Here is a 27605-nt window from a genome sequence, read left to right on the forward strand (position 1 = left end):
TGACCTGCTCCAATTTTCTCCTTCTTGCTCTGGGTTGGTCTTCGGTCACATAACTTACAATAAAGTTTTCCAAGACAAAAGGAGTACATATCGGATGACTACTTCATTTTCTTAAAAGAGACTCAGGAACTTTCACAACTAAAATTCTGGATTTCTGTGAAAGCTACCACCCCATTAACTTTAGGTAAATTCATTTTTTTAAATAGAGGCCGGGTATCACTATGTTGGCCAGGTTGGTCTTAAACTCCTTGCCTCAAGCAATCCTCTCACCTCAGCCACTTTAGGCGAACTTGAATGGTCATATTTCAATCAAAATAGAAATTTAGCATTTACAAGTCTTGAAAAATGGCCGGGTGTGGTAGCTCATGCCTATAATCCCTGCACTTTGGGAGGCTGAGGAGGGCAGATTGCTTGAGCTCAAGAGTTTGAGACCAGCCTGGGAAACATGGTGAAATCCTGTCTCTGAAAAAATAAAAATAAAAATAAAAAAATAGTCAGGTGTGGTAGCACATGCCTACAGTTCTAACTACTCGGGAGGCTGAGGTGGAAGGATAGCTTGAGCACAGGAGGTCAAGGCTGTAGTGAGCCTTGATCATGCCACTGCACTTCAGCCTGGGCAACAGAGAAAGACCCTGTTTCAGAAAAAAAAAGATTTTTATGAAAATACTACAAAACCCATTAGTATAGTTTTGTTTTGTTTTGCTTTGCTTCTCTCTGTCACCCAGGCTGAAGTGCAGTGATGCAATCTCAGTTCACTGCAACCTCTGCCTCCCAGGTTCAAGCAATTCTCCTGCCTCAGCATCCCGAGTAGCTGGAATTACAGGCACATGTCACCACGCTTGGCTAATTTTTTTTGGTATTTTTAGTAGAGACGGGGTTTCACCATGTTGGCCAGAGTAGTTTCGAATTCCTGACCTCAGGTGATCCACCCATATCGGCCTCCCAAAGTGCCGGGATTACAGGCGTGAGCCACCACACCCGACCTAATATAGTTTTAAAATATATTTTGCCAGCTAAGTCTACACATATATATAATTAAATCACTCTACTTGGCTGAACTGGAGCATGAAAGGAGGCAGTAAGATGAGTGAATATGTGTATTTGCTACAAGATCACGGGTCTTTTCATTCAGCTGAAATATAAACAAATGTTTATAGTCAATGATCTAATAAAAACTAAAATACACCCTGAATTTCATATGTAGAGAATAAACAGTTTGAATGGCTAATAAATGCTAAAAGTTAAATAGGAGAAAACATAGATGATTATCAAGTTTTAATAGTACCATAAAATATGAAAATTGGTCCATCCTGGCTAACACAGTGAAACCCCGTCTCTACTAAAAAATACAAAATAATAGCCGAGCAAGGTGGCAGGCGCCTGTAGTCCCAGCTATAGGGAGGCTGAGGCAGGAGAATGGCGCAAACCCGGGAGGCGGAGCTTGCAGTGAGTTGAGATCAGGCCACTGCACTCCAGCCTGGGCGACAGCGCGAGACTCCCTCTCAAAAAAAAAAAAAAAAAAAGAAAAGAAAATTGTTTACTGTATATTTTAAAACATCAATACATTGCCAAAACTAGGAGTTTGCAAGGTTCATATGAAAAACACTGGAGTCCTTCTCTGCCATCCTGTTATTTTCCATCAAGTACGTTATTCTTTCTCTTCCTAGCATTTATTACAATTTGTTATTATTTTTATGTTTGTATACATACGTACTACCTATTTCCCCACCTATACTATTATTCATTCATTTAACAAGTAACTATGAGGCACTATAACAATTTGCTTCAACTAGGTAAACCACACACAACCCAAGCATATTTATTTTCAGGGGTGTTATATAAATGTACTGACCTACCATAACTGTTAACTTTGCTAATGCTATGATGCCAGCAAGGACTACCGTTCACTTAACAAAACTCAGTCAGTTTCACTTAAACTATGTAACACTTGTCTTTCCATTGCTGAAAAAAACTATATATAGCAAACATTCAGAGGTCTATAAAAATGAATAGGGAAGGAGAGTGGAGCTATATTCTCTCTTCTACTTCCTTTTGCGCTATTTTTCTTTTCTACCTTCTTCAAATAGAGGATAGGAAGGAAACAGAAGGAAAAAGAGTGGGCTATATTGGATTTGCCTAGACTTCTAAACTAGTACACGTTTGTGCACCCCTAATGAGAAAATTCAAAACTCGAAATGCTCCAAAATTTGAAACTTTTTGAGCACCAATATGATGCTCAAAGGGGCATTTTAGATTTTGAATTAAGGATGCTCAACCTGCATTTGTATTTCAACTCAGGCTAAAGACCCATTATAAATAATCTCCTACTCCTGCCTTATTGCTCCCCCTACACCACACCTAAGGTGCCTTCTACTCTCAAGTTGACGTCTAGCTATCCAGCGTGGACTACCTCACTCATGCCTTCTTTCAGTCTCAATAAAAACTCCCATCCCTAGGAAGTTCTAGGAATTTATTCTTTTCCTATAGATGTTTATTTGATGTGATTAAATTCTCACTAAGACGTGAATAATTAATAGGCATAACTTTTGTCAGTGGTGGGAGGAAGTTTGTCAAAATCAATCACTAGGAGATTATGGGTTTTTTTTTTTGGCTGTGTGTTTGTGGGAAGACTTTTTAGCTGAGTACTTTTCTATCCCTAGAGCATGAGGGGATTAAAAAACCCAACTACACAGAATTAGCATTGTAACCAGGTACCTAACCCAGGACAACGCATCATCTAGCCAGCTCTGCCAGGGTTTCTGCTCAGTAAAACTACACATCATTAGGAAAGACACCTATCCTATACTGTCACCTAGCCATGAGCCTAGGTTTTTTTTTTTTTTTTTTTTTGAGATGGAGTCTCACTGTGTCACTCAGACTGGAGTGCAACCTTCAGCTCACTGCAACCTCCGCTTCCTGGGTTCAAGCGTTCCTCCTGCCTCAGCCTCTTGAGTAGCTGGGACTACAGGTGTGTGCCATCATGCCTGGCTAATTTTTTTGTATTTTTAGTAGAGACTGCGTTTCACCGTGTTAGCCAGGATGGTCTCAATCTCCTGACCTCATGATCTGCCCGCCTCGGCCTCTCAGAGCGCTGGGATTACAGGCGTGAGCCACTGTGCCCGGCCCAGGCTGAAGATTTTTATTACCATAATGCAAATCTTGCTTTTTATTTCAAATACAAACAACTCTGCGTGCTACAGTCCTTTCACATGATCGTTATCTAATTCGCACAACCTCTTCAGCCCACCATCTGGAAGAAAAACCATATAAATATAGTCAATTACTTTCACCAGAAGGACAGAAGGATAGAAGGATAGAGGCAGAAAGTAAGCAAGGGGGTGGAGCCTGTTCTCTTTAGAATGGCATCTCCTCTTTGTCTGGAAGAGAATGCTATTCCTCCTGAGAACTTGTGGGATTTCTCCTGCAGTGTGGTTTCATTACATTCAAAATTATATTAGCTTCCAGAATAAGATTACATGCCCACAATCAAATAAATCCAGGCATTTAAAAATAACTCACATATGGCTCCTACCCTGCTCTCCATCTTCCTACACAAAGCTGTGATTGTAGTTCATTATAAAACAATGAAATAAAATAGATGAAAAATAAAAACCTGAATGATTTTATACAATCTGTAGTCTCACATGAAGGAAAAGTAGCAACAAAACAGAACTGACTCCTGGAATAGCCACTGTATCCCACAAATCTAAGACTACCCTTCTTTCACCTTGACTGATTTTTGCTAAAATGAACTGTTACATTGCAAATAAATTACCAAAGACTTACAAGTTTAAAAAGCATGTCTTTAAAAACTGTTATTTAATCATCAGAGTGAATCATCTTTTTTCCTACTATTTAGCTGAGATAAGAATTCTGATTGGGGGAGAATAACAGTAGGCCATTCTGGACCATGGTGCATCTTGAGAGATACGAAAAATCTGGGTAAGATGATATACAGGCAGGAAGAAGAGGTAAGGAAAAACAGAAGGCTGAAGTTAACTTTTATTGGGAATTTACTCTGTGCCAGAACCATGTTAGGTACTTTATTTTCCTTACCACATTATTTACTTTTCACAATTCTGCAATACAAATATTATCACCCCTAGTTTACAGAAGAAGAAACTTCTAGTTCAAGAGAGTAACTTACTCTCCAAAAGGTCATATAGATGGATCTCAGATTTGAACCAAAGATGATTTATTTAACCACGAAGTTCTAAGTGGTAAGTACTAAAGAAAACAAACAGGACCGGCCGGCTTGAGTATTTTTAGTTTATTCTGTGAACATGACCACAGTTTTAGAATTACAGAAAAATATTTTCAAGTTCCAAATATTTAGTCCCCAAATTACAAAAACACCACTACTCCAAGTTTGGCAACTGGTTTCATTTACTCCCAAAACAAATGATTTAAGGATTATGCATTGTTCTAAGTTGTCTGTTTCACAGCTTTCATGCCCTTATTTATTCAGCCTGAATACGCAAACTTACGTTTTTGTCTTGTTTTAGACAGTCTTGCTCTGTCCCCTAAGCTGGAGGGCAGTGGCATGCTCATAGCTCACTGCAGCCCTGACCTCCTGGGCTCAAGTGATCCTCCTGTCTCAGCCTCCTGAGTAGCTGAGACTATAGGTGTGTGCTACCATGGCTGGCTAATTTTTTAAAAAGTTTTTGTAAAGATAGGGGTCTCACTTTATTGCCCAGGCTGGTCTCAAACTCAAGGGCTCAAGAAAACTTCCTACTATGGCCTCCCAAAATGCTGTGATTATAGGAGCGAGCCACCACGCCTATCCAACAATTAGTGCCAGACACAGAGAGTTTAATATTACCTGTTCCTGTCCTGGTTTACTCATCGTCTAGGAGACAGAGTTTCACAAAAATAGCTACAAAGGCCGGGTGCGGTGTGGCTCATGCCTGTAATCCCAGCATTTTGGGAGGCCAAGGCAGGCAGATCACAAGGTCAGAAGATTGAGACCATCCTGGCTAACACGGTGAAACCTTGTCTCTACTAAAAATACAAAAAAAATAAAAATTAGCCAGGTGTGATAGTGAGCGCCTGTAGTCCCAGCTACTCGGGAGGCTGAGGCAAGAGAATGGCGTGAACCCAGGAGGTGGAGCGTGCAGTGAGCCCAGATCGTGTCACCGCACTCCAGCCTGGGCAACAGAGCGAGACTCTGTCTCAAAAAAAAAAAAAAAGCTATAAAAGATGTGATAAATGCTGTTAACCACATATAAATTGTTATGAGAACATGAAATAAACTTAGAGGATGATACTACTACTATCTGTCATTCACAGACACAAATCCTTTTTTTAAAAAAAATCCAAACTTATAAACAAATCAAACAGGGGTGATTTCATTCTAAAAACAATTCTTCATTACATATTTTTACATTAGTGACTTTTTACTTTTCTTTTTTTTGAGACACAGTTTCGCTCTTGTTGCCCAGGCTAGAGTACAATAGCACAATCTCGGCTCACTGCAACCTCCACCTTCCAGGTTCAAGCGATTCTCCCGCCTCAGTCTCCTGAGTAGCTGGGATTACAAGCATGTGCCACATGTATTTTTAGTTGAGATGGGGTTTCTCCATGTTGGTCAGGCTGGTCTCGAACTCCAAGCCCAGGTAATTTGCTCGCCTCGGCCTCCCAAAGTGCTAGGATTACAGGCATGAGCCACCACGCCCAGCCTATATTTTTTTGTTTTTTTGAGACAGGGTCTTGCTCTGTCACCCAGGCTAGAGTGCAGTGGCCTAAACATGGCTCACTGCAGCCTCAACCTCCTGGGCCCAAGCAATCTTCCTATCTTAGCCTCTCAAGTAGCCTCTCAAGTAGCTGGACCACAGGCGTGTGCCACCACATCTGCTAAATTTTCTTTTGGGGTCTCACTATGTTGGCCAGGCTGGTCTCCAACTCCTAGGCTCAAGTGATCCTCCTGTCTTGGCCTCCCAAAGTGCTGGGATTAGAGATATGAGCCACAATGCCTGGACTATTAGTGACTTTAAAAGGTTCCATTCATCAGGCCTGGTGCAGTGGCTTATGGTTGTAATCCCAGCACTTTGGGAGACTGAGGTGGAAGGATAACTTGAAGCTAGGAGTTCAGGACCGGCCTGGGCAACAAAGCAAGACCATGTCTGTACAAAAAATTAAAAAATTAGCTGGGTATGGTGGTATGTGCATGCAGTCCTAGCTACTCTGGAGGCTATGAGGGTAAGATTTCTGGAGCTCAGGAGTTCAAGGGTGCAGTGAGCTATGATGGTGCCACTGCATTCCAGCCTGGAAAACAGAACAAGCCCCTGTCTCAAAAAAAAAAAAAAAAAAACTCCATTCATCTAATTTACACAAAAATTTCAGAAATACATCTGCCTGTTTGTCTACTATCAGTTTCTATATACCTTCACATGTATAATATACTTTTATTGAATACTACTAGATAATCCAAATTAGATAGATGTATCAGCTGTAATTTGACATTAACCACAATATTAGAAGTAAATATTAAAAACTCTTTATTACACAAGGAGAAGCAAAGGCACAGTAAAACTATTTACCCTAGATCAACAGGACAAAAGAAGACCCGAAATTAAGTTTCATTTCCTCATTTTGTATTTTATTCAATAAAAGCTAATCCTTTTAGAATGTCATGGACTCACCGGGCACGGTGGCTCACGCCTATAATCCCAGCACTTTGGGAGGCCGAGGTGGGCGGATCACAAGGTCAGGAGTTTGAGACCAGCATGGCCAATATGGTGAAACCCTGTCTCTACTAAAAATACAAAAACTAGTTGGGCGTGGTGGTGGGCACCTGCAGTCCCAGCTACTCGAGAGGCTAAGGCAGGAGAATTGCTTCAATCTGGGAGGCACAGGTTGCAGTGAGCCAAGATCGAGCCGCTGCACTCCAGCCTGGGTGACAGAGCAAGACTCCATCTCAAACAAACAAACAAACAAACAAACAAACAGGTCGTGAACTCAAAACAAAAAAACAAAAAAACAACCAGGCCGTGCATGGTGGCTCACGCCTGTAATCTCAGCACTTTGGGAGGTGGGAGGCCGAGGTGGGCAGATTACCTGAGGTTAGGAGTTCAAGACCAGCCTGACCAACATGGAGAAATCCCATCTCTACTAAAAAGACAAAATTAGCCGGGCGTGGTGGTGCATGCCTATAATCCCAGCTACTTGGGAGGCTGAGGCAGGAGAATTGCTTGAACCCAGGAGGCAGAGGTTGCAGTGAGCTGAGATTGTGCCATTGCACTCCAGCCTGGGCAACAAGAGCAAAACTCAATCTCCAAAAAATTAAAATAAAATAAAATAAAAATAAATAAAAATTTAAAAATAAGAAAAAATAGCTAATCTTTGGGTTACAGAAGAAACAAAAATGATTCCTTCTTCACTCCAGACCATTTGGAGGAGCTGAGAGGGGAAGTCATAGTCTCCAGAGTAACTAAATGGACAGTACTTGATCATGTAAAGCTAATTCTCTATTAAGAAAATTCCAGATTCAGTTTAAACTATACAGAAAGAACTAATGGGAAGAGGAGAAAACTAAAAGGTGAATAGCACATAACAACAGTGATAGAATTGCCCCTTCAATTTATTTCTACCTTTTTAGCAAAACTATTCTCACTTGGGTGAGAACCCATTTTTATTGGTACTTCAAAACTATTCGTAGGCAAAAGTCAGTGTCAAAAACATTTAGTAACTCAAAAGAAACAAAAGGTGAAAGTAGAGACTGACAAGAACCCCTCCGGCTTTCTCCCACTGGGCTCATCGTATTTCTCCGTTCCATTACGTAAGAGACTAAAACTGACAAACTGTTTTATCACTAACACCTAAAAGGAATAAATGTGATTTGTTACCATATTATGATGAAATTTAACCAAAACATTTTAAAGATCGGATATCCTACAGTTTACAGTGACATTTATGTATATATGCCTAAAAGCTACAGATAAACCTTGAATTCATTGAAAATTATTTCCAAAGAATAAATGAAGGCTGCTTTTGAAGTGCCAGGCATTTTTCTAATTACTTTACAAATATTAACTCATTTAATAATTGTAATAACTCTATTTTGAGGTAGGCACTATTATTAGCTTCCTTTTACAAATAGAAAATGGAGGCACAAAGATGTCAGGTAACTTGCTCAAGGTCAAACTGGTAGGAAGTTAGGGGGCCAGGGCTTGAGCCAAACTATTAGTCTCAGGGTCTGTTCTCTCGACAACTTCTCTTTGTTGTTTCTCATGGGTCCTTGTCAATGCCAATCAAAAGTCTATAATCAGCCAGGCGCGGTGGCTCATGACTGTAATCCCAGCACTTTGGGAGGCTGCAGCGGGCGGATCACCTGAGGTCAAGAGTTCAAGACTAGCCTGGCCAACATGGTGAAACCCCATCTCTATTAAAAATACAAAACTCAGCTGGGCATGGTGGCACACGCCTGTAATCCCAGCTACTTGGGAGGCTGAGGCAGGAGAATCGCTTGAACCCGGGAGGTAGAGGTTGCAGTGAGCTGAGATCACGTCATTGCACTCCAGCCTGGGTGACAAGAGCAAAACTCCATCTCAAAAAAAAAAAAAAAAAAAAGGAAAAAAAAGTCTACAATCAATAGTCCATACATAAATATAAACCAATCTAAAGCCTACAGAGGCCGGGCGCGGTGGCTCAAGCCTGTAATCCCAGCACTTTAGGAGGCCGAGACGGGCGGATCACGAGGTCAGGAGATCGAGACCATCCTGGCTAACATGGTGAAACCCCGTCTCTACTAAAAAATACAAAAAACTAGCCGGGCGAGGTGGCGGGCACCTGTAGTCCCAGCTACTCAGGAGGCTGAGGCAGGAGAATGGCGTAAACCCGGGAGGCGGAGCTTGCAGTGAGCTGAGTTCTAGCCACTGCACTCCAGCCTGGGCTACAGAGCAAGACTCTGTCTCAAAAAATAAATAAATAAATAAATAAAGTAGAAAACACATCCATATAACAACTAAAATGGCAATTACAGCTAAGCTATGGTTTGATATTTACTATTGTCAGATAGAGTATAAAATTTCATTCTTCAGTGTAGAAGAAATTTCCAGGAAATCTAATTTTCTGCTTCCTCGTGCAGATTGCCAAGACAATATCCTGTGTTCAATTTTTATTCAAAAGGAGCAAGGGAATATTACTTCTTTCTGAAGAGTTAAGTGGTTGTTCTCCTTCTTTAAGCTCTGACATTTTCAAACCAGAAGCTTCTATGTACTGTTATAAAGTGATCTCCTGGAGGTGGAACTCTATATAGAATCACTGCCTCCAGGTCTAGAGTTGGGTATACAGTATACTACCTATTGCATAAAAAAGGGTGGTAAGAAGCAGGATATGAACATATATATATATGTATTTCCTTATGTTTTCAAAAGGAAGTGCTGGAAGGATAGGCCAGAAACCAATTAAAACGGTCTACTCCTATGGAATGGGATGGGGGGATGGAGTGGAGGGGAATGAAAGCAAGACTTCTCTGTGTTTTCTTTTAAAAAATAATTTTTAGCCAGGCACGATGGCTTATCCCTGTAATTCCAGCACTTTGGGAGGCCAAGGTGGGTGGATCACTTGAGCCCAGGAGTTTGAAACCAGCCTAGGAAACATGGCAAAACCTCGTCTCTACAAAAAATACAAAAGTTAGCCAGGCATGGTGGTGCACGCCTGTGGTCCCAGTCCGAGCTACTCGAGGGGCTGAGGTGGGAGGATTGCTTGAGCCTAGGAGGTCAAGGCTGCAGGGGGTTCAGATCACTCCACTGCACTCCAGTCTGGGCAACAGAGTGAGACCCACTCTCAAATAAATAAATTAATTAATAAAATAAAATTTGACTTTTGCAACATGTTTTGCATATTTACAAAATAAGTCAACAGAGAGAAAACCCATCCCTGTCCCACGCTGCCATGTCATCAAAACAAAACAAAATCAACAACAATGGTAACAAACCAAGTTTCTTGTAGGGATTCCCTCTGTAAAGTTCTTCAGGACCTGAATCTCCAAGTCCAATCTTTAATCTCCAGTTAAAGATCACATAAGCTACCCTACTTAAGTGTGTCCAAATGTAAATATATCTCTCCCCATAGACCTTCAAGAGATTACTCTGAAGCAATGGTACTGTGGAACTCAGGGACACCAACTGCTTTGGTTTACAGCTTTATTAATCAAATTCTATGTATCTTTGAATCTTCCTCAAGCAAACTAAGTTTTTTCTCCCAAATCTCTACCATTACTTCATAGAGCAGAATAAGTGAAATAAGGTCTATATCTAGATATCCCCTCATAGTATTTTAGAATACAAAACAGAGAAAAGAAGATCCCAAAAGTTTCAGTGTGAAGCTTGAGTACCTCCTTAGCTCTGGAAATACCCATCTATCTATATCTTTAACAATTCCCTCCCTTTCATTTTTTTAGATGACTTTAAAAATTGAGATAAAATTCATGTAACAAAATTCACCATTTTTAAAATGTACAATTCAGTGGTTTTCAGTACATGTACAAGGTTATGCAGCCATCATCACTACTAATTCCAGAACATGTTCAACACCTCAAAAAGAAATACTATATGCATGAAGTGGTTACTTCTTTTTATTTTTTAAGTTATATTTTTCTGAGGTTCTTAATAGTAAGGCTTGGCTGGGGGCAGTGGCTCATGCCTATAATCCCAGCACTTTGGGAGGCCGAGGCGGGTGGATCACGAAGTCAGGAGATCCAGACCATCCTGACCAACAATGTGAAGCCCTGTCTCTACTAAAAATACAAAAATTGGCCGGATGTGGTGGCGTGTGCCTATAGTCCCAGCTACTCAGGAGGCTGAAGCAGGAGAATCGCCTGAACCCAGGAGGCGGAGGTTGCAGTGAGCTGAGATGGCGTCACTGCACTCCAGCCTGGGGGACAGAGCGAGACTCTGTCTCAATAAATAAATAAATAAATAAATAAATAAATAAATAAATAAATAAGGCTTTGGATTTCCTAGATTGTTCTTTCATAGTTTTTAACTTTTTCCTCCTGTTCCTATCACATCTTCTTGTTCTGTAGTCTGGAAGACTTTCTTGACTATATTTTCTAGTTTTTTTGTGTGTGTGTGATGGGATCTGGCTGTCACCGAGACTGGAGTGCAATGATGTGATCTCGGCTCACTGCAACCTCCACTTCCTGGGCTCAAATTATCCTCCCACCTCAGCCTCCAGAGTACCTGGGGCTACAGCATGTGCTACCACACTCAGCTAATTTTTGTATTTTTGGTAGAGACGGGGTTTCGCCACGTTGCCCTGGCTGGTCTTGAACTTCTGGCCTCAAGCGATCCTTCTGCTTTGGCCTCCCAAAGTACTAGGATTACAGGAGTGAGGCCTTTTTTTTTTTTTTTTTTTTTTTTTTTTAAGAGGTGGAGTCTTGCTCTGTCCCTCAGGCCTGAGTACAGTGGTACAACCACAGCTCACTGCAGCCTCAAACTACTGGGCTCAAGCAATCCTCTTGCTTCAGCTGGGACTACAGAAACATACCATCACACCTAGCTAATTTTTAAAATTTTTGTAGAGATGGGCTCTCACTTGGTTGCCCAGGCTGGTCTTGAAGTCCTAGCTTCATGCAGTCCTCCCATCTCAGCCTCCCAAAGTGCTAGGATTACAAGTATGAGACACTGCACCCAGCCTAGGCCTTCTGTTAAAAATAAAAATTTTGGCCAGGCACAGTGGCTCATGCCTGTTATCTCAGCACTCTGGAAGGCCAAGGCAGGAGAAACACTTGAGCTCAGGAGTTCGAAACCAACCTGGGCAAAAAAGTGAGGCTCTGTCTTTACCAAAAAATAAAAATAAAAATAAATAAGTAAATAAAATAAAATAAGACAGCAGGGCCCAGTGGCGTGTGCCTACAGTCCCAACTACTTAGGATAAGCTGAGGTGGGAGGATCCCTTGAGCCCAGGAGTTTGAGGTTGCAGTAAGCTATGATGGTGCCACTGCACTACGGCCTGGGTGACAGAGTGAGACCCTGTCTCAAAAAAATAAAATAAAATAAATTTAAATTTCAGGAATGGCTAGGTGCAGTGGTTCACGCCTGTAATCCCAACACTTTGGCAGGCCAAGGTGGGTGGATCACTTAAGGCCAGGAGTTCGAGACCAGCCTGGCCAACATCGTGAAACTCCACCTCTACTAAAACAAATACATATATATATATTAGCCTGGTGCGGTGGGACATGCCTGTGGTCGCAGCTACTTGAGAGGCTGAGGCACAAGTTGCTTGAACCCAGGAGGCGGAGGTTGCAGAGTCAAGATCCCACCACTAGGCCACGCGCAGTGGCTCACGCTTGTAATCCCAGCACTTTGGGAGGTCGAGGCGGATGGATCACGAGGTCAGGAGTTCAAGACCAGCCTGGCCAACATAGTGAAACCCCATCTCTACTAAAAATACAAAAATTAGCCGGGTGCGGTGGCACGCACCTGTAATTCCAGCTAGTCCGAAGGCTGAGGTGGGAGAACTGCTTGAACCTGGGAGGCAGAGGTTACAGTGAGCTGAGACCATGCCATTGTACTCCAGCCTGGGTGACAGAGTGGGACTCTCTCATAAAAAAGATCCCACCACTGCACTCTAGCCTGGGTGACAAAGCAAGACTGTCTCCAAAAAAAAAAAAAAAAAAAAAAAGAAAAGAAAAAAATAGGCTGGGCGCAGTGGCTCATGCCTGTAATTCCAACACTTTGGGAGGTCGAGACAGGCGGATCACCTAAGGTCAGGAGTTCAAGACCAGCCTGGCCAACATGATGAAGCCCTGTCTCTACCAAAAACACAAAAATTAGCCGGGCATGGTGGTCCACACCTGTAATCCCAGCTACTCCGGAGGCTGAGGCACAACAATCACTTCAACCCGGAAGGCAGAGGTTGCAGTGAGCCAAGATCGCGGCACTGCACTCCAGCCTGGGTGACAGAGTGAGACTCTTAAAAAAAAAAAACTGGTATAAATAAAAAATAAATTTCAGGAATAATTTTAATTTCAAAGAGCTATTCTTGTATTTATTTTTCTAAAACATTTTAGTGTTTTATTATTCTGAGTATATTAATAATTTAAAAACTTTTCTCCTGGTTCTTTTCTTTTCTTTTGAGACATTGTCTCACTCTGTTGCCCAGGCTGGAGTGCAGTGGCTGGATCTTGGCTCATTGCAAGCTCCACCTCCCAGGTTCAAGTGATTCTCATATCTCAGCCTCCCAGGCAGTTGGTATTACAGGTGGGCACCACCATGCCCAGCTAGGTTTTGTATTTTTAGTAGAAACAGGGTTTCACCATGTTGGCTAGGCTGGTCTCAAACTCCTGGCCTCAAGTGATCAGCCCACCTTGGCCTCCCAAAGTGCTAGGATTACAGGCGTGAGCCACCGCGCCCAGCCTCTTCTGGTTCTTTAAGTTACCTCTCTTTCCTTTAGGGTTAATTTTTCTGTTAGTTTAGTTTTGGTCATTTTAGTTCATGCTGCTGGTTCTTCCCACATGCTGGAAGATTCTTGGTTGTCTATTCATACTTAGGGCAAAAGGATAGGGAAACTATCCTTTGTAAAAAGGAAACGCTGGAAGGATAAGCCAGAAATGAATTGAAATAATATTTTTTGGTAGAGACAGGGTCTTCCTATGTTGCTCAGGCTGGTGTCGAACTTCTGGGCTCAAGGGATCCTTCTGCATCAGCCTCCCACAATGCTGGGATTGCAGGCATAAGCCATCATGTCCAGCCTAAAATGGTTATTAATATGGGGTGTAGGGCAGGGCAGAGGAGAACTATATTCCTTTAGAGTGAGTAGATGGAGAATCAGGATATGAGGTGGCAGAACTCTGAATTCTAGTAAAAATAAGACTTATTTTAGAACATCAACATCCACACTAATTCTCAGTTTTCTCCAGACATTTTGTTCAGTTTTTTTTCTAGAAGAAATATCTGTTGTTTTACCTGGGGGAAAGTGTAAGCTGCCCGAGTAGAGGTAGGAGTAGGAAGGGAGGTAGGGGCATAGTGACTACTGGGAATGGCTTCCCATTTATTCAATTAATCTTCCCTGTTTTCAGCCCCAATTCTCATTTCTGCTCATCTCTGTCCCCAAGCCTTAAGATCTGTTGGGCTGGTCCAGTTCCTAGTTCAGAGTATGTTCTACACGTTGCTTCTTGGCTTGTTTTCTCCTTCAACCCACTCCTATCTACTTTACAACTTCCAAAAATTTCTGGAAATTTGTTTATTGGTAACCCAATCATGTAATTCTCTTTGGTGTTTTGGTACCTCTATGTCTTTATTTTAATGGACTCTTAGAGAGACCGGAATCAAATGGTGCTGTCTGGTCTACCTTCTTGGAACTTAATACTTTTAAGGAAAGGGAAAGATTTGACTTTCTATAGAAAATTCCAGAGACACAATAGTACCAGTCAGTTCTATTGTCTCTTATTTTTACATAGTACTTATTTATGAAGAAGCAAAGTGACTATGTAGAACAAACCCTAAATACTTTTTTAATATTTAACAGAATTTTCATCATTATGGATTCTTAACTTATATGTGTAGCATCTTCTATATTCTGTTATTGCATGTTTCTAAGGGAGTGTTTCACTGCTTTCATCAGAATTCCAAGGGGTTTATAACCTAAAAGAGTTTAAGAACCACAGGACTATATAAATGTACTCTCTCAAACAGTGTTAAAAAATTCCCATTCCATGATGATATGTTTACATTTTAGATCTTAACTGCAGGTGTTTAGATCACAAAAAAATTAATGTTTAAAAATAATTTTGAAGCTGTTTAAAAATCCCAAGGCAACCAGTAAACAAACTACTATATAATATGTTGAGAAGCAGTGGGGTTTCTTTTAGGAACACATTCTTTTTTTTTTTGAGACAGAGTCTTACTCTGCTGCCCAGAATGGAGTGGACTGGCATGATCTAGGCTCACTGCAACCTCTGCCTCCCAGGCTCAAGCAGTTCTCCTGCCTCAGCTTCCTGAGTAGCTGGGATTACAGGCGTGCGCCACCATGCCCAGCTAATTTTTGTATTTTTAGTAGATACGGGGTTTCACCATGTGTTGGCCAGGCTGGTCTTGAACTCCTGATCTCAGGTGATCCACCTGCCTCGGCCTCCCAAAGTGCTGGGATTACAGACGTGAGCCATCACGCCAGCCACTAACACATTCACATGCATTATGCAGTAGCTTAACAAAAGAAAAACTTCACTTGGGGCTTTAGCTCTTTTGTACAGTAGCTGAGAGTACTGAGGGCTGGGGATGCTAAATAATTTTTCAACCCAATGACCTGGATAGCTACTTGGAATATCACCATTTAGGTAGAGTGTCAAGTTTTGCACCAGAAGACCCAGTCACTAAGTAAGAAGTCCTAGATGCTGTGGGCGGGTCATGGTGGCTCACACCTGTAATCCCAGCACTTTGGAAGGCCAAGGTAGGAGGATGGCTTGAGCACAGGAGTTTGACATCAGCCTGGGCAAGGGATGACTCCCTTGTAGGGAGACCTTGTCTCTACAAAAAACACAAAAATTAGCTGGGCATGCTGGTGCACACCAATAGTCCCAGCTACTCGGGAGGCTGAGGTGGAAGGATCACTTGAGCCTGGAAGGTGGAGGTTGTAGTGAGCTGAGATCACACCACTGCACTCCAGCCTAGGCAACAGAGCAAGAAGATCACACCAATGCACTCCAGCCTGGGCAACAGAATAAGACTCTGTCTTAAAAGCAAAAACAAAAAACAAATACAAAGAAAACACAGGTAAAGAAACAAAAAGTTTACTGCACTCCAGCCTGGGCAACAGAGCAAGACTCTGTCTTAAAAGCAAAAACAAACAACAAATACAAAGAAAACATAGGCAAAGAAACAAACCAAAAATCTACAGTCTAAGATTTTTTTAGGCTAAAAAATAACAAAGAAGATGAGGAATTGATTGATATATTAGCCAGGAGCATCAGTATTCCTACAAAATGAAATTATCAGATATTAACTCTAGTTCTTTGAGGCAAGTTTTGCTGAAGCTACTTAAATGTCAACTTTTGGGTTCTGACTCTGGGTAAATGTTACTTCATATAATAGTTCAGGTAATTATTTTATATATATTTTCAAAATAAGCAAAAAATTTAAAAACAGTAATACAGTAAGAAGCAGAGCTGTGTAGATCACAATATATGATTTTAACTCTATAATTAAATATTAATATTGTTCAAAACAGGCAAATAAAAATATGTGTGCATTTGCACACTTATGTTGATACAATGGCTGCGGTCAAGTTCAGCCACACAGTATACATTATACATGTGATAGCTCTGCTTAAAATCTAAGCCATGGTAGCTTTGGCTGAAATACCTGAAGTAAAAGGGAGAAGTTAATGCTCACTAATGGGTTAAACCCATGTGGTTTTGCTTTGTTCAATTAACTGAAAGTAAACTTTTTTCTGATGATATCTTCAGGACATAGGGAACAACGTTTGAAGATTAATGATTATCATATAATTTTATATGTGTAAACTGTTTAGCTGACTGGGCTGAATGTACCCTGGAAAAGATGTTTTTGAATATATCTTGTTTATCTATTTTCATTTGCTTTGTTCAAACAATATATCACTGGAACGAGTTCAGTTAATCAGGGTTATAGTTCATTGTGGTTTTACTATAAAACATTATAAAACAAAAGAAACGCCAACTACCTACCTAAGCGATGAAATCCAAAGGTGAATCTTTTGGTTGGTGATTTTGATGATAGCCACAAAGCAAGCAGGGTGAGTATGATGGCGCTTAGGTCAGTTAACATATGAAGTGCATCTGTCATGATTGCTAGGCTATTTGCAATGTATCCACCTTAGAGTTACAAGTAGGAGGAAAAAAGGAACAAGTTAATTTTTTTAAAAAGCAAACAATCAAACTAGAAATATGCAATATCCTACAAAACATGAACTTCTAACTAAATCTTTGTCCCATTACAATTAAATCAAGGTATTCTGAAATTGTATTCAAAATATTAGATATAGGTACATTTTTCTGGTGAAATATCAACTTCTTTTCTTTCTTTTTTTTTTTTTTTTGAGAGGGAGTCTCACTCTGTTGCCCAGGCTGGAGTGCAGTGGTGCAATCTCCGCTCACTGCAACCTCTGCCTTCTGGGTTCAAGTGATTCTCGTGCCTCAGCCTCCTGAGTAGCTGGGACTACAGGCATGCACCACCATGCCAGGCTAATTTTTGTATTTGACAGGGTTTCACCATGTTGGTCAGGCTGGTCTCAAACTCCTGACCTCAAGTGATCCGCTCGCCTTGGCCTCCCAAGTGCTGGGATTACAGGCATGAGCCAATGTGTTCAGTCAGAATATCCATTTCTAGTAACACATTCTGCAAGGAGTCAATGACCTTTAGAAAGTTAAGAACCACAAAGCAAATATATATATAGAGATTTTGTGTCTTGGTACTGAAGCTTTTGTTCAATTTACTAATTCTATTAGACAGTGAATTAATAACCATAATATCTAAATATTACAACAAAGCTGAAGAAAAGGATGTTCACTTGTTGACGGGCATTTGAACATAAAATTAAAGTGAGGAAACCTACAAAATGTATGTTAGTTCGATATAAAATATGTAAAAATTACCTGATTCACTTAGCAGTATCTCTGAAGAGGGGTACAAAAGGTGGTATTGAGGATACAATTTTTGTTATTGATTTTCCAGGCATTTAATATATATATTATACATTGTTTCACTGTGTGTCTGTATTGTCCCATAATGGACAACCAATTTTCCTAGCACTACTCATTGAATAAGCTTTTATGTGTATCAGAATCACCTGGAGGGCTTGTTAAACTACAAACTGCTTAACCCCACTCCCAGAATTTCTGATTCAGTAGGTCTGGGATGGGGATGGGGATGGGACCTGAGAATGCATATTGCTAACATGCTCCCAGGTAACGCTGATGCTTCAAGTCTTGGAACCACACTTTGAGAATCACTGTTATAATGTACAGCAGAACTGCATGATCAGGTTAAGTGTGCTGAGCTGTGGATCCTCCTCATTCCTGGGCTGGGTGTGTAGAGACAAGAGCAGCAGGAGACTAGGGGCTGATGATCTTTTAGTCACATCCATTTACCCCAGTGTGCTCTATACAAATAGCATTTTTATGTATTCCCCAACATGAAAAAGCTGGAAAGCACCAAGAGAAGGTTGGAGGTAAACAACATGAAGCTTTGGAGTCTCAGAAAGTCTGAATGAGTTAATTTTTTTGAGCCTCAGTATACTCATCATTTTATAATGAGGATAATTTCTTAAAGCAACTCTGTCGAACAGAACTTCAAGATGATAGAAATGTTCTGTATCTGAGTTGTCCAATGGTGTAGTCACTAGTCACATGTGGCTTTTCAGCATTTGAAAAATGGCTAGTAAGGGTGGGGCACAGTGGCTTATGCCTGTAATCCCCCGTTTGGGAGGCCGAGGTGGGAGGACTACATGAGCCCAGGAGTCTGAGGCTGCAGTAAGCTATAATGGCACCAGTTCACTACAGCTTGGGTGAGAAGAGTGAGACACTGACTAAAAAAAAAAAAGAAAAATGGGGCCAGGTGCAGTGGCTCACGCCTGTAATTCCAACACTTTGGGAGGTTGAGGCAGGAGGATCACCTGAGCTCAGGAGTTCGAGACCAGCCTGGGCAACATGGTGAAACCCCATCTCTACCAAAAGAATAAGTAAGAAAGAAAAAGAAAAATGGTTAGTGAACCTAAGGAATTTAATCAATTAAACTTTTTTTTTTTTTTTTTTTAAAAGAGTCAGTGTCTCGCTCTGCCACCCAGGCAGGAATGTAGTGATGTGATCATAGCTCACTGTAGCCTCAACCTCCTGAACCTCATGAACATGTGTTCATATAATCCTCCCACCTCAGCCTCCTGAGTAGCTGGGACTACAGGCATGCACCACCATGCTCAGCTAATCTTTTTATCTTTTTTTTTTTTTTTTTTCAGGAGATGAGGTCTGCTATGTTGCCTAGGCTTAATTATTTAATTAACCTAAACTTAAAAAGCTGCATGTTGGTGACATCAGTCAAAAAAAAAAAAAAAAAAAAAAAAAAACAGTAAGGACCTCTGAAAATCGTCTTCACAAAAAGAATGAAAACATGGACAAAGATAGTCAAAATGAGCTTTTTCAGAACTTCGGAAGTTAGCCAAAAGCTTATACATATAGTACTTAATCAAGAAAAATAGCTGAATCTCAACAAGAACAGTTACCTTTGTGGTGTTTTAATTTGCGCTGTACCCATTTGTTGTCCTCCAGCTCTATGGTAGCCTTGAAAACCAACAGGCCACAATCACTGTGAAAACCTCATGTTGGCAGCCACTGGAGGATACAAAATGAGTATGGAGCTCCTTCAATGCCCCATTCCCAGAGAACTGTCATTATTTGACCTGCCTGGTAGTTCCCTAAAGGACGTGCAAGGATGCTTTTATTTGACTGGACACTTGAAGCTGGCCCTGTATGAACAGCCCCCATCCTCCCATACTTGTCAAAAATCAGAGGCAACTAACACTGCAGCTTCCTGAGGCAGGTAATGATGGTTCCCTGTGTTCAGAAATTTCACAATGTCTACCCTGGCATGGATATTTTTTCCCCCAATTTGCTCTTTCAATCTAGAAATCTGAGGCCAGGAGCACTGGCTCACACCTATAATCCCAGCATTTTGGGAGGCTGAGGCAGGTGGATCATCTGAGGTTGGGAGTTCGAGACCAGCCTGACCAATATGGAAAAACCCTGTCTCTACTAAAAATACAAAATTAGTCGGGTGTGGTGGCACATGCCTGTAATCCCAGCTACTTGGGAGGCTGAGACAGGAGAACTGCTTGAACCTAGGAGGCAGAAGTTGTGGGGAGGTGGAGGTTGTAGTGAGCTGAGATTGTGCTATTATACTCCAGCCTGGGCAACAAGAGTGAAACTCTGTCTCAAAAAAAAAAAAAAAAAAAAAAAAAGAAAATTATAGAAATGGGTATCCTCCAGTAATGGGAAAACTTCCTAAACTATAGTGTTGAAGATTTCATCAACTTTGCTTTCTCTCTTTCTCAAACTCCTTCCTGTTATTTGGAGTTTAGACTGATATTCTGATTTTTTTTTTTTTTTTTTTTGAGACAGAGTCTCACTCTATCACCCAGGTTGGAGTACAGTGGTGCAATCTCAGCTCACTGCAACTTCCGCCTTCTGGGTTCAAGCAATTCTCCTGCCTCAGCCTCCTGAGTAGCTGGGATTGCAAGCATGTGCCACCACGCCTGACTAATTTTTGTATTTTTAGTAGAGATGGTGTTTCATCATGTTGGCCAGGCTGGTCTTGAACCCCTAACCTCAAGTGATTGCCTACCTTGGCCTCCCAAAGTGCTAGGATTACCACACCTGGCCTCTAAATTGTTTTTGCCCTTTCTCTCCAATTATACAACTTTTTGCTCAATTCTATGAGACAGTACCTTAATTCATCTTCTTTTTTTGAGACAGGGTCTTGCTCTGTTGTCCAGGCTGCAGTTCAGTGGCACAATCATGGCTCACTGTGGCCTGGACCTCCTGGGCTTAAGTGATCCTCCCACCTCAGCCTCCTTTGTAGCTGGGACTACAGGCATGTGCCACCACACCTCACTAATTTTTTATTTTTATTAGAGACAAGGTGTCACTATGTTGCCCAGGCTGGTCTTGAATTCTTGGGCTTAAGCAATCCTCCTGCCTTAGCCTCCTAAGTTGCTGGGACTACAGGAGCATGACACCATGCTTGGCTTTTTTTTTTTTTTTCCAATTTTTGGTAAAGATGAAGTCTCACTATACTGCCCAGGCTGATCTCGAATTCCTGGACTCATGTGATCTTCCCACCTCAGCCTCCCAGTGCTGTGATTTCAGGTATGAGCCACTGCACCCAGCCCTTAATTTATCTTCTAATTTTTCTGTGGAGTTTAAAAGAAATTTCAACTATATGTTTTTACTGTGCAAAAGCTCTTTTCTTTATCCTGAATTTCTTTTTTTAATTTTTTTGAGACAGGATCTCACTGTCACCCAGGCTGGAGTGCAATTGCACAAACACTGGACTCACTGCAGTCTCAACTTCTTGGCATCAAGTGATCCTCCTACCTTAGCCTCCTAAGTAGCTGGGACCACAGGTAGGCACCACCATGACCTACTATTTTTCTTTCTCTGTTTCTTGTTTTTGTAGAGACAGGGCCTTGCCATGTTGCCCAGGTTGGTCTTGAACTTCTGGGCTGAAGTGTTCCTCCTGCCTCAGCCTCCCAAAGTGATAGTATTATAGGCATGAGCTACTGTGCCCACCCTGAATTTCTATTTTAAAGCAGTCTGTTCTTGCTTCATGGATACATGATCTTCTTTTATCTCTGAGTATACTAATTATATAATTTTACTATTATATCTGACTGGCTCTTAAATAGGTTTAACTAGCTTTCCTTATTTTAGCCGCCTTCTTCACCCACACTTCCAGAGGTACCTGGTACAACCAATCTGGAGCCTACTTAGGATTTTCTAGTGCAGTAGTTCTCAGATATGGTCCCTGAATCAGCAGTGTTAGCATCCCCTGGCATCTTGTGTTTTAATAAGTTCTCTACATGATTCTGATGAACACTAAAGCTTCAGAATCACTGCTGTAGTATAAACTGGGTTGGTTCTCAGCCTTCCCCACTGCTGGCGTAGGTGTATGCTTTCTTGAGTCTACTAAGTCAGTTACCTCTTTATCTGTTTCCTTTCCAGTTTCCAAAATTTTTGTATTTATCTTTTCCTCTCCAGTTTTCCTCATATGTATGGATTTATATCTTAAAAAAAAAATCTTTATTGTATAAGAGGCCAGGTATGGTGGCTCATACCTGTAATCCCAGCACTTTGGGAGGCCAAGGTGGGCGGATCACTTGAGGTCAGGAGTTTAAGACCAGCCTGGCCAACATGGTGAAACCCTGTCTCTACTAAAAATACTAAAAATTAGCTGGGTGTGGTGGTGTGCACCTGCAGTCCCAGCTACTCAGGAGGCTGAGGCAGGAGAATCACTTGAACCCAGGAGGCGGAGGCTGCAGTGAGCTGAGATGGTGCCACTGCACTCCAGCCCGAGTGACAGAGCGAGACTCCATTAAAAAAAAATCCCCTGATTGTATAAGAGAGGCATTAGGAACAAGCAAAATTAGATGCATGAGTTCAATTTGCCATCTTTACCTGGAATGTTATATTCACTCTCAATTAAGCATTTTCATTTTCAATAAAAATGCAATTGTAACTCTGTTACCAAATTCAAAGGATATTTTAGTTCTCATCTAATTAGGCCTCTCAACAGTTTCAACCTATTTATTTCCACTTTGAAATACCTTTTTTTTTTTTTTTTTTTTTGAGACGGAGTCTCGCTCTGTGGCCCAGGCTGGAGTGCAGTGGCCGGATCTCAGCTCACTGCAAGCTCCACCTCCCGGGTTTACACCATTCTCCTGCCTCAGCCTCCTGAGTAGCTGGGACTACAGGCGCCCACCACCTCGCCCGGCTAGTTTTTTGTATTTTTTAGTAGAGACGGGGTTTCACCGTGTTAGCCAGGATGGTCTCGATCTCCTGATCTCGTGATCTCCTGACCTCGGCCTCCCAAAGAGCTGGGATTACAGGCTTGAGCCACCGCGCCTGGCCAATACTCTCTTTTTTTAAAAAAAAAAATTTGGAACACCTTTTTCCCTCTGCCTGACTTCTAAAGTTGAGAGTTCCTAGAGACTTGAGCTCTCTAGGTAATTTTACCTATTCCTACGGTATTATAGACGTATCTCTCTCTACCTCGACCTCTCTTCTACCCACAGACTCATGCTCTTGCTTCCAAGAATATACACTCCAGTCCATTCTTTTTTTTTTTTTTGAGATGGAGTTTTGCTCTTATTGCCCAGGCTGGAGTGCAATGACATGATCTCGGCTCACTGCAACCTCCGCCTCCCAGGTTCAAGTGATTCTCCTGCCTCAGTCTCCCGAGTAGCTGGGATTAAAGGCATGTGCCACTGTGCCTGGCTAATTTTGTATTTTTAGTAGAGATGGGGCTTCGCCATGTTGGTCAGGCTGGTCTCGAACTCCTGATCCATTCTTCACGTAACAGCCAGAGTAATCTTTCAAAAAAGGTAAATCTCATCTTGTTACTCTCCTGCTTAAAACCTTATCTGGTTTTCCACTGCACTTAAAATAAAAACTACACTCATTTAACATGGCCTACCAGGACCTGCCTGATCTCTTCCTCCTGCCTCTTTCCCTCATGGTTACACACTGAAACCAAACTGGCCTTCTTTCTAATTCCTTTTGAAGAATTGAAGGCTTTAGGACCTTGGTACATGCTGTTCTCTTCTCCTGGAAAACTCCTTCACTCTGGGTAACTCCTACTATTGTTTTTTTGGCTTAAATGTACCTGGTCCATGCACAAATTATGTCCTACTGGTTACTACATCTTATAGTACCTTGTTCTTTTTCTTCCTAGCACTTAGGACCATCTAAATTTTAAATTTACTTAAGTGTTTAATGTTTGTCTCTTCCATTAGATTCTCCAGATAGTAGGGATCGTAATAGTTTTGTTCTGCATTGTATATTCAGAACATGTAGCACAGTGCCTGGCACATAGTGTAAGTACTCAAAATATACTTCCAAAGAGAAGAAAAGAATGGACCTTGACCAAGGTCTCAAAGCAAGTTAAGTGGTAAAGCCAACCAAGTCTATCTCAGATCATTAAATTATTTCTTTTTTTTCCCTTCTTTTTGAGACAGAGTCTCACTCTGTCACCTGGGGTGGAGTACAGTAGCCAGATCTCAGTTCACTGCAACCTCCGCCCCCTGGGCTCAACCGATCCTGCCACCTCAGCCCCAGAGGAGCTAGGACACAGACACACACCACCAGGTCAGGCTAAGTTTTTGTATTTTTTGGTAGAGAGGGGGTTTCATCATGTTGCCCAGGCGGTCTTGAACTCCTGAGCTCAAGGGATCCTCGGCCTCCCAAAGTGCTGGGATTACAGGCATGAGCCACCGCACCCAGCCAAATTGCCTCTTTTTTTATTACTCCATACTTCCTATATGAGACACTTCCTATACCTGGCCAAACTGCTTCATTTTTAAAAATTATTTCATTTAATGTAGTCTCACTCTGTTGCCCAGGCTGGAGTGCAGTGGCATGATCTCAGCTCACTGTAACCTTTGCCTCCCGGGTCAAAGCAATTTCCAGCTAATTTTTGTATTTTTAGTACAGACGGGGTTTCACCATGTTGGCCAGGCTGCTCTCGAACTCCTGACCTCAAGTGATCTGCCCGCCTCAGCCTCCCAAAAGTGTTAGGATTTCAGGTGTGAGCCACCGTGCCTGGCCAAATTGCTTCATTTTTTATTTCTCCATACTTCCTACATAAGATGCTTTATTTCTTTTTCTTTCTTTTTTTGAGACAGAGTCCCATTCTGTCGCCCAGGCTGGAGTGCAGTGGTGCAATTTTGGCTTACTGCAACCTCCACCTCCCAGGTTCAAGCAATTCTTGTGTCTCAGCCTCCCCAGTAGCTGGTACTACGGGCACGCTGTGATGCCTGGCTAATTTTTTTGTGTTTTTAGTAGAGACGGGGTTTCACCATGTTGGCCAGGATGCTTTCCTCCTAACCTCAAGTGCTCTGCCTGCCTCAAAGATGCTTTATTTATAAGTGCTTCGGACACACTTTAATAAATGCTGTATTGTATACAATTGAATTCCATATAACATTCTGAATAATATTGTTAATGCTTACCCTAAGTACTACTATCATCTCTGTATTGTTTAACAAAATATTTCCACATTTGAGAATAAAGTCAGTATTTGAAAGGAAATACTTATTGTGGCTTTCATAAAACAACATTTACCAAATAACAGATTTCAGAATTGAGAAGTCAAGACAATTATATCTTAATGATTTTTACTTAGGTGAAATAAACTCTGAATTATTAATCATTTTAAGGAGGGATGCTGTGATTAATGTTATTTTAACTTCAAATATTCAATGTTAACTTCAAAAATCATTAAACCTGAATGACTTGATATTCTAGTTGTGTTAGTTTGGGCAAGTCACCGAATCTTAGTCTGCTGAGACCATGGTGTTTCATCTGGGGCACAGTTTCACTTGTCTTTTAATTTCTTTACAGCTTAAGCATTTATAATTATCTAACAGAATAAAAATTAATTAATTCAACAAGCTTACTGAGTATCTACTTTGTGCCAGTCACTGTTCTAGGTGCTAGGAATTCAGCCTATATTTCAGTGGAAACAGACAGGTAACATTAAATGAGTAAATAAATAAGATATCTCAGATGCTGAGGACTTTGAAAGTTGAAGAGGGAACAGGGGACAAAAGGGATTTACTTTAGTCAGTCAGAAAAGGTCTCTCAAAGGTGTTTTTTGTTTGTTTTTCGTTTTTTTTTTTTTTTTTTTTTTTTGAGACAGAGTCTTATTCTGTTGCCCATGCTCGCGACTCACCACAACTTCCGCCTCCCAGGTTCAAGCGATTCTCCTGCTTTAGCCTCCCGAGTAGCTGGGATTACCGGTGCCCGCCACCACGTCCAGCTAATTTTTGTATTTTTTTTTTTAGTAGAGACAAAGTTTTACCATGTTGGCCAGGGTGGTCTCAAACTCCTGACCTCAGGTGATCCACCTACCTTGGCCTCCCAAAGTGCTGGGATTAAAGGCGTGAGCCACCGCACTCAGCCGGGGTGTCTTTTTAAATAAGACAAGAATGAGAAGAAACTGGCCAAGAAAAGATTTGGGAAAGGCAGTCTATGTAAAGCAGTGTTTTTCAAACTAAGGCCTTGACCTACTGCAGTGGACACATGAAATCCATTTAGTGAGCTGGGACCACAATTGAAAAACTATTTGTATACATCACACGAAGGAAAACTTTTGTTTCAGTTATACGTATATTATACACATGTGACCTGTGTGTATTCTCATACATATGAAAGCATGCATGCCTAAATAAGTCACAATATGAAGTGTATTTCTTACTATAGTGAGGTCAAAAAATGCTTGAAAGCCACTAAGATAAAAGGACCAGCCACTTTGAACGCCTTAGAGGCAAAAAGAGTTTTGGAGTTAGAGGAGAAAAAAGAAGACCAGCATGGCTGAAGTGAGCCCTGGGGAGGAGTGTTATGAAAGGAGGTAGGAAATGCATGTAATTTTTCCTATATAGAACCCTACAGTCAAGCATCTCAAATCTGGACTGCCACCTGTTTTTGTCATGGTTCATCATTAAGAGATAACATGTGAGAATTATCTCCCTGCTTTAATGTCACTTTGTAAACTGTCACTGAAAAGTTAGTAGTTATACCGATGTGACTGAAAATAATCTCTAAATTAAGAATGTATCTTATATTGAGAACGGATTGTTCGTATAATTAAAAAATGAACAAGAAAACAGGCTCATAGAAATCTTGCGGAGTCCTCTGGTTCATTTCAGGCCCTCCTTATAATGCAAAATTTTCATGTTAGTTGGTAATTAATTTTGCAAATCTCTTGGCTATAAACACAAAAGGAAATAGCATAAAAGAAACCACTTAGGTCAAATGTAGAGGGAAAAAATGCTGCGACTGTAGATGTGGCTCTTCCATTAACTCCCTAAGTGGCCCTCACGACTTATTTCACCGGTTGAGCCCTGGAAACCCTTACATGTTTAAAAAAAAAAAAAAAAAAAAAAAAAAAAAAAAAAAAAAAAGGGAGGTGGAGTAGGCGTTCAGTAAGGTCCCTTCATACTGTAAAATTCTATGATTCTAAGTAATTTACGATCATTTAGTATTTTAAACGTTGCGAAAATTAACCTGGTATTTTACCAGAACTTTGTAAAAAGAGGAAGTTACATGACATACAATGAAGATAACGTCCTTAACCTTAGGGTAGATGACAGTGTTTGAAGAACTAGAAGATAAAGTCAAAGTTATCTCGGGGAGTTTATGTTGTACTGGATTGAGCTGCACTTTGGAACCGTGTGGCCTTTTCACATGAGATCAATGTCTTGATAAATACAAACTTCCTGAAAAGATGGATTAAACCTCAAAGCCTGTGTAACTACAGCTTGACAAAGACTCTCGAGGAAAGGTAAACGGAAAGTGAGTTGGCAACACAACTCACCTACAAGTTCTCCAATCATGAAAAGCAAGTAAAGAACGGCAGCAATGGTCAACCTGGTCTTCACCTTTCTCTGCTTCAGTATCTCTCTCTGTTTGCTGCAGTTGTCACAGGAGTCCACCTTCAAACTCAGCTGACTGTTGGTCAAAGGTAAGTCTTGGTCCAGTAAGGAATCATCGTCGGCCTGGAGGGTCGGGTGCGCCCCGTTAAGAGGCCTTTCCGGGGCTTCGGAACCGTCATCGGCCACCACAACTCGAAGTTTGTTGAATCGAGAAAGCCCCTCGTCCCCCGCCTCATCCGAGAAGTCAAAGGCGCTGGTGTCATTTAAAAACAGCGGCGCATCATCCTTCCTCAGCAGAGATTTGAGGCGCTTCCACGCGCCAGAGCCGGCCATGGCAGAGGCTGAGCGGCCGCGGTGCGGAACGGCTTGGGGGAGGCGGACGGCCGGCGGCGCCTACTTCACCGGAGCGCCAGTTCTCGAGGGCAGTGCCGCGCGTCCCTCCCCATCCTGTGGAAAACGAAACACGTTATAAATTAAAGGCG

The 27605-nt window shown here is 41.5% G+C and overlaps 1 protein-coding gene across 2 annotated transcripts in view; it reads right to left on the reverse strand.

The window, feature by feature from the left end:
- SLC30A4 (solute carrier family 30 member 4) overlaps positions 1-27605 on the reverse strand; it is a 45054-nt gene that overhangs the window by 17128 nt on the left and 321 nt on the right. Inside the window, exons 2-3 of one of the 2 annotated variants that reach the window (XM_008016744.3) lie at positions 27066-27570; positions 16649-16795 (exon numbers count right to left, since the gene is read on the reverse strand). In XM_008016744.3, the coding sequence (XP_008014935.3) occupies positions 16649-16795; positions 27066-27456 (538 nt within the window). In that variant the 5' untranslated portion in view covers positions 27457-27570. The remainder of the gene's footprint in view (positions 1-16648; positions 16796-27065; positions 27571-27605) is intronic. The other variant, XM_038009944.2, reaches the window with a different exon arrangement.

This window comes from Chlorocebus sabaeus, chromosome 26 (assembly GCF_047675955.1).
Source record: "Chlorocebus sabaeus isolate Y175 chromosome 26, mChlSab1.0.hap1, whole genome shotgun sequence".
Classification (NCBI taxonomy): domain Eukaryota; kingdom Metazoa; phylum Chordata; class Mammalia; order Primates; family Cercopithecidae; genus Chlorocebus; species Chlorocebus sabaeus.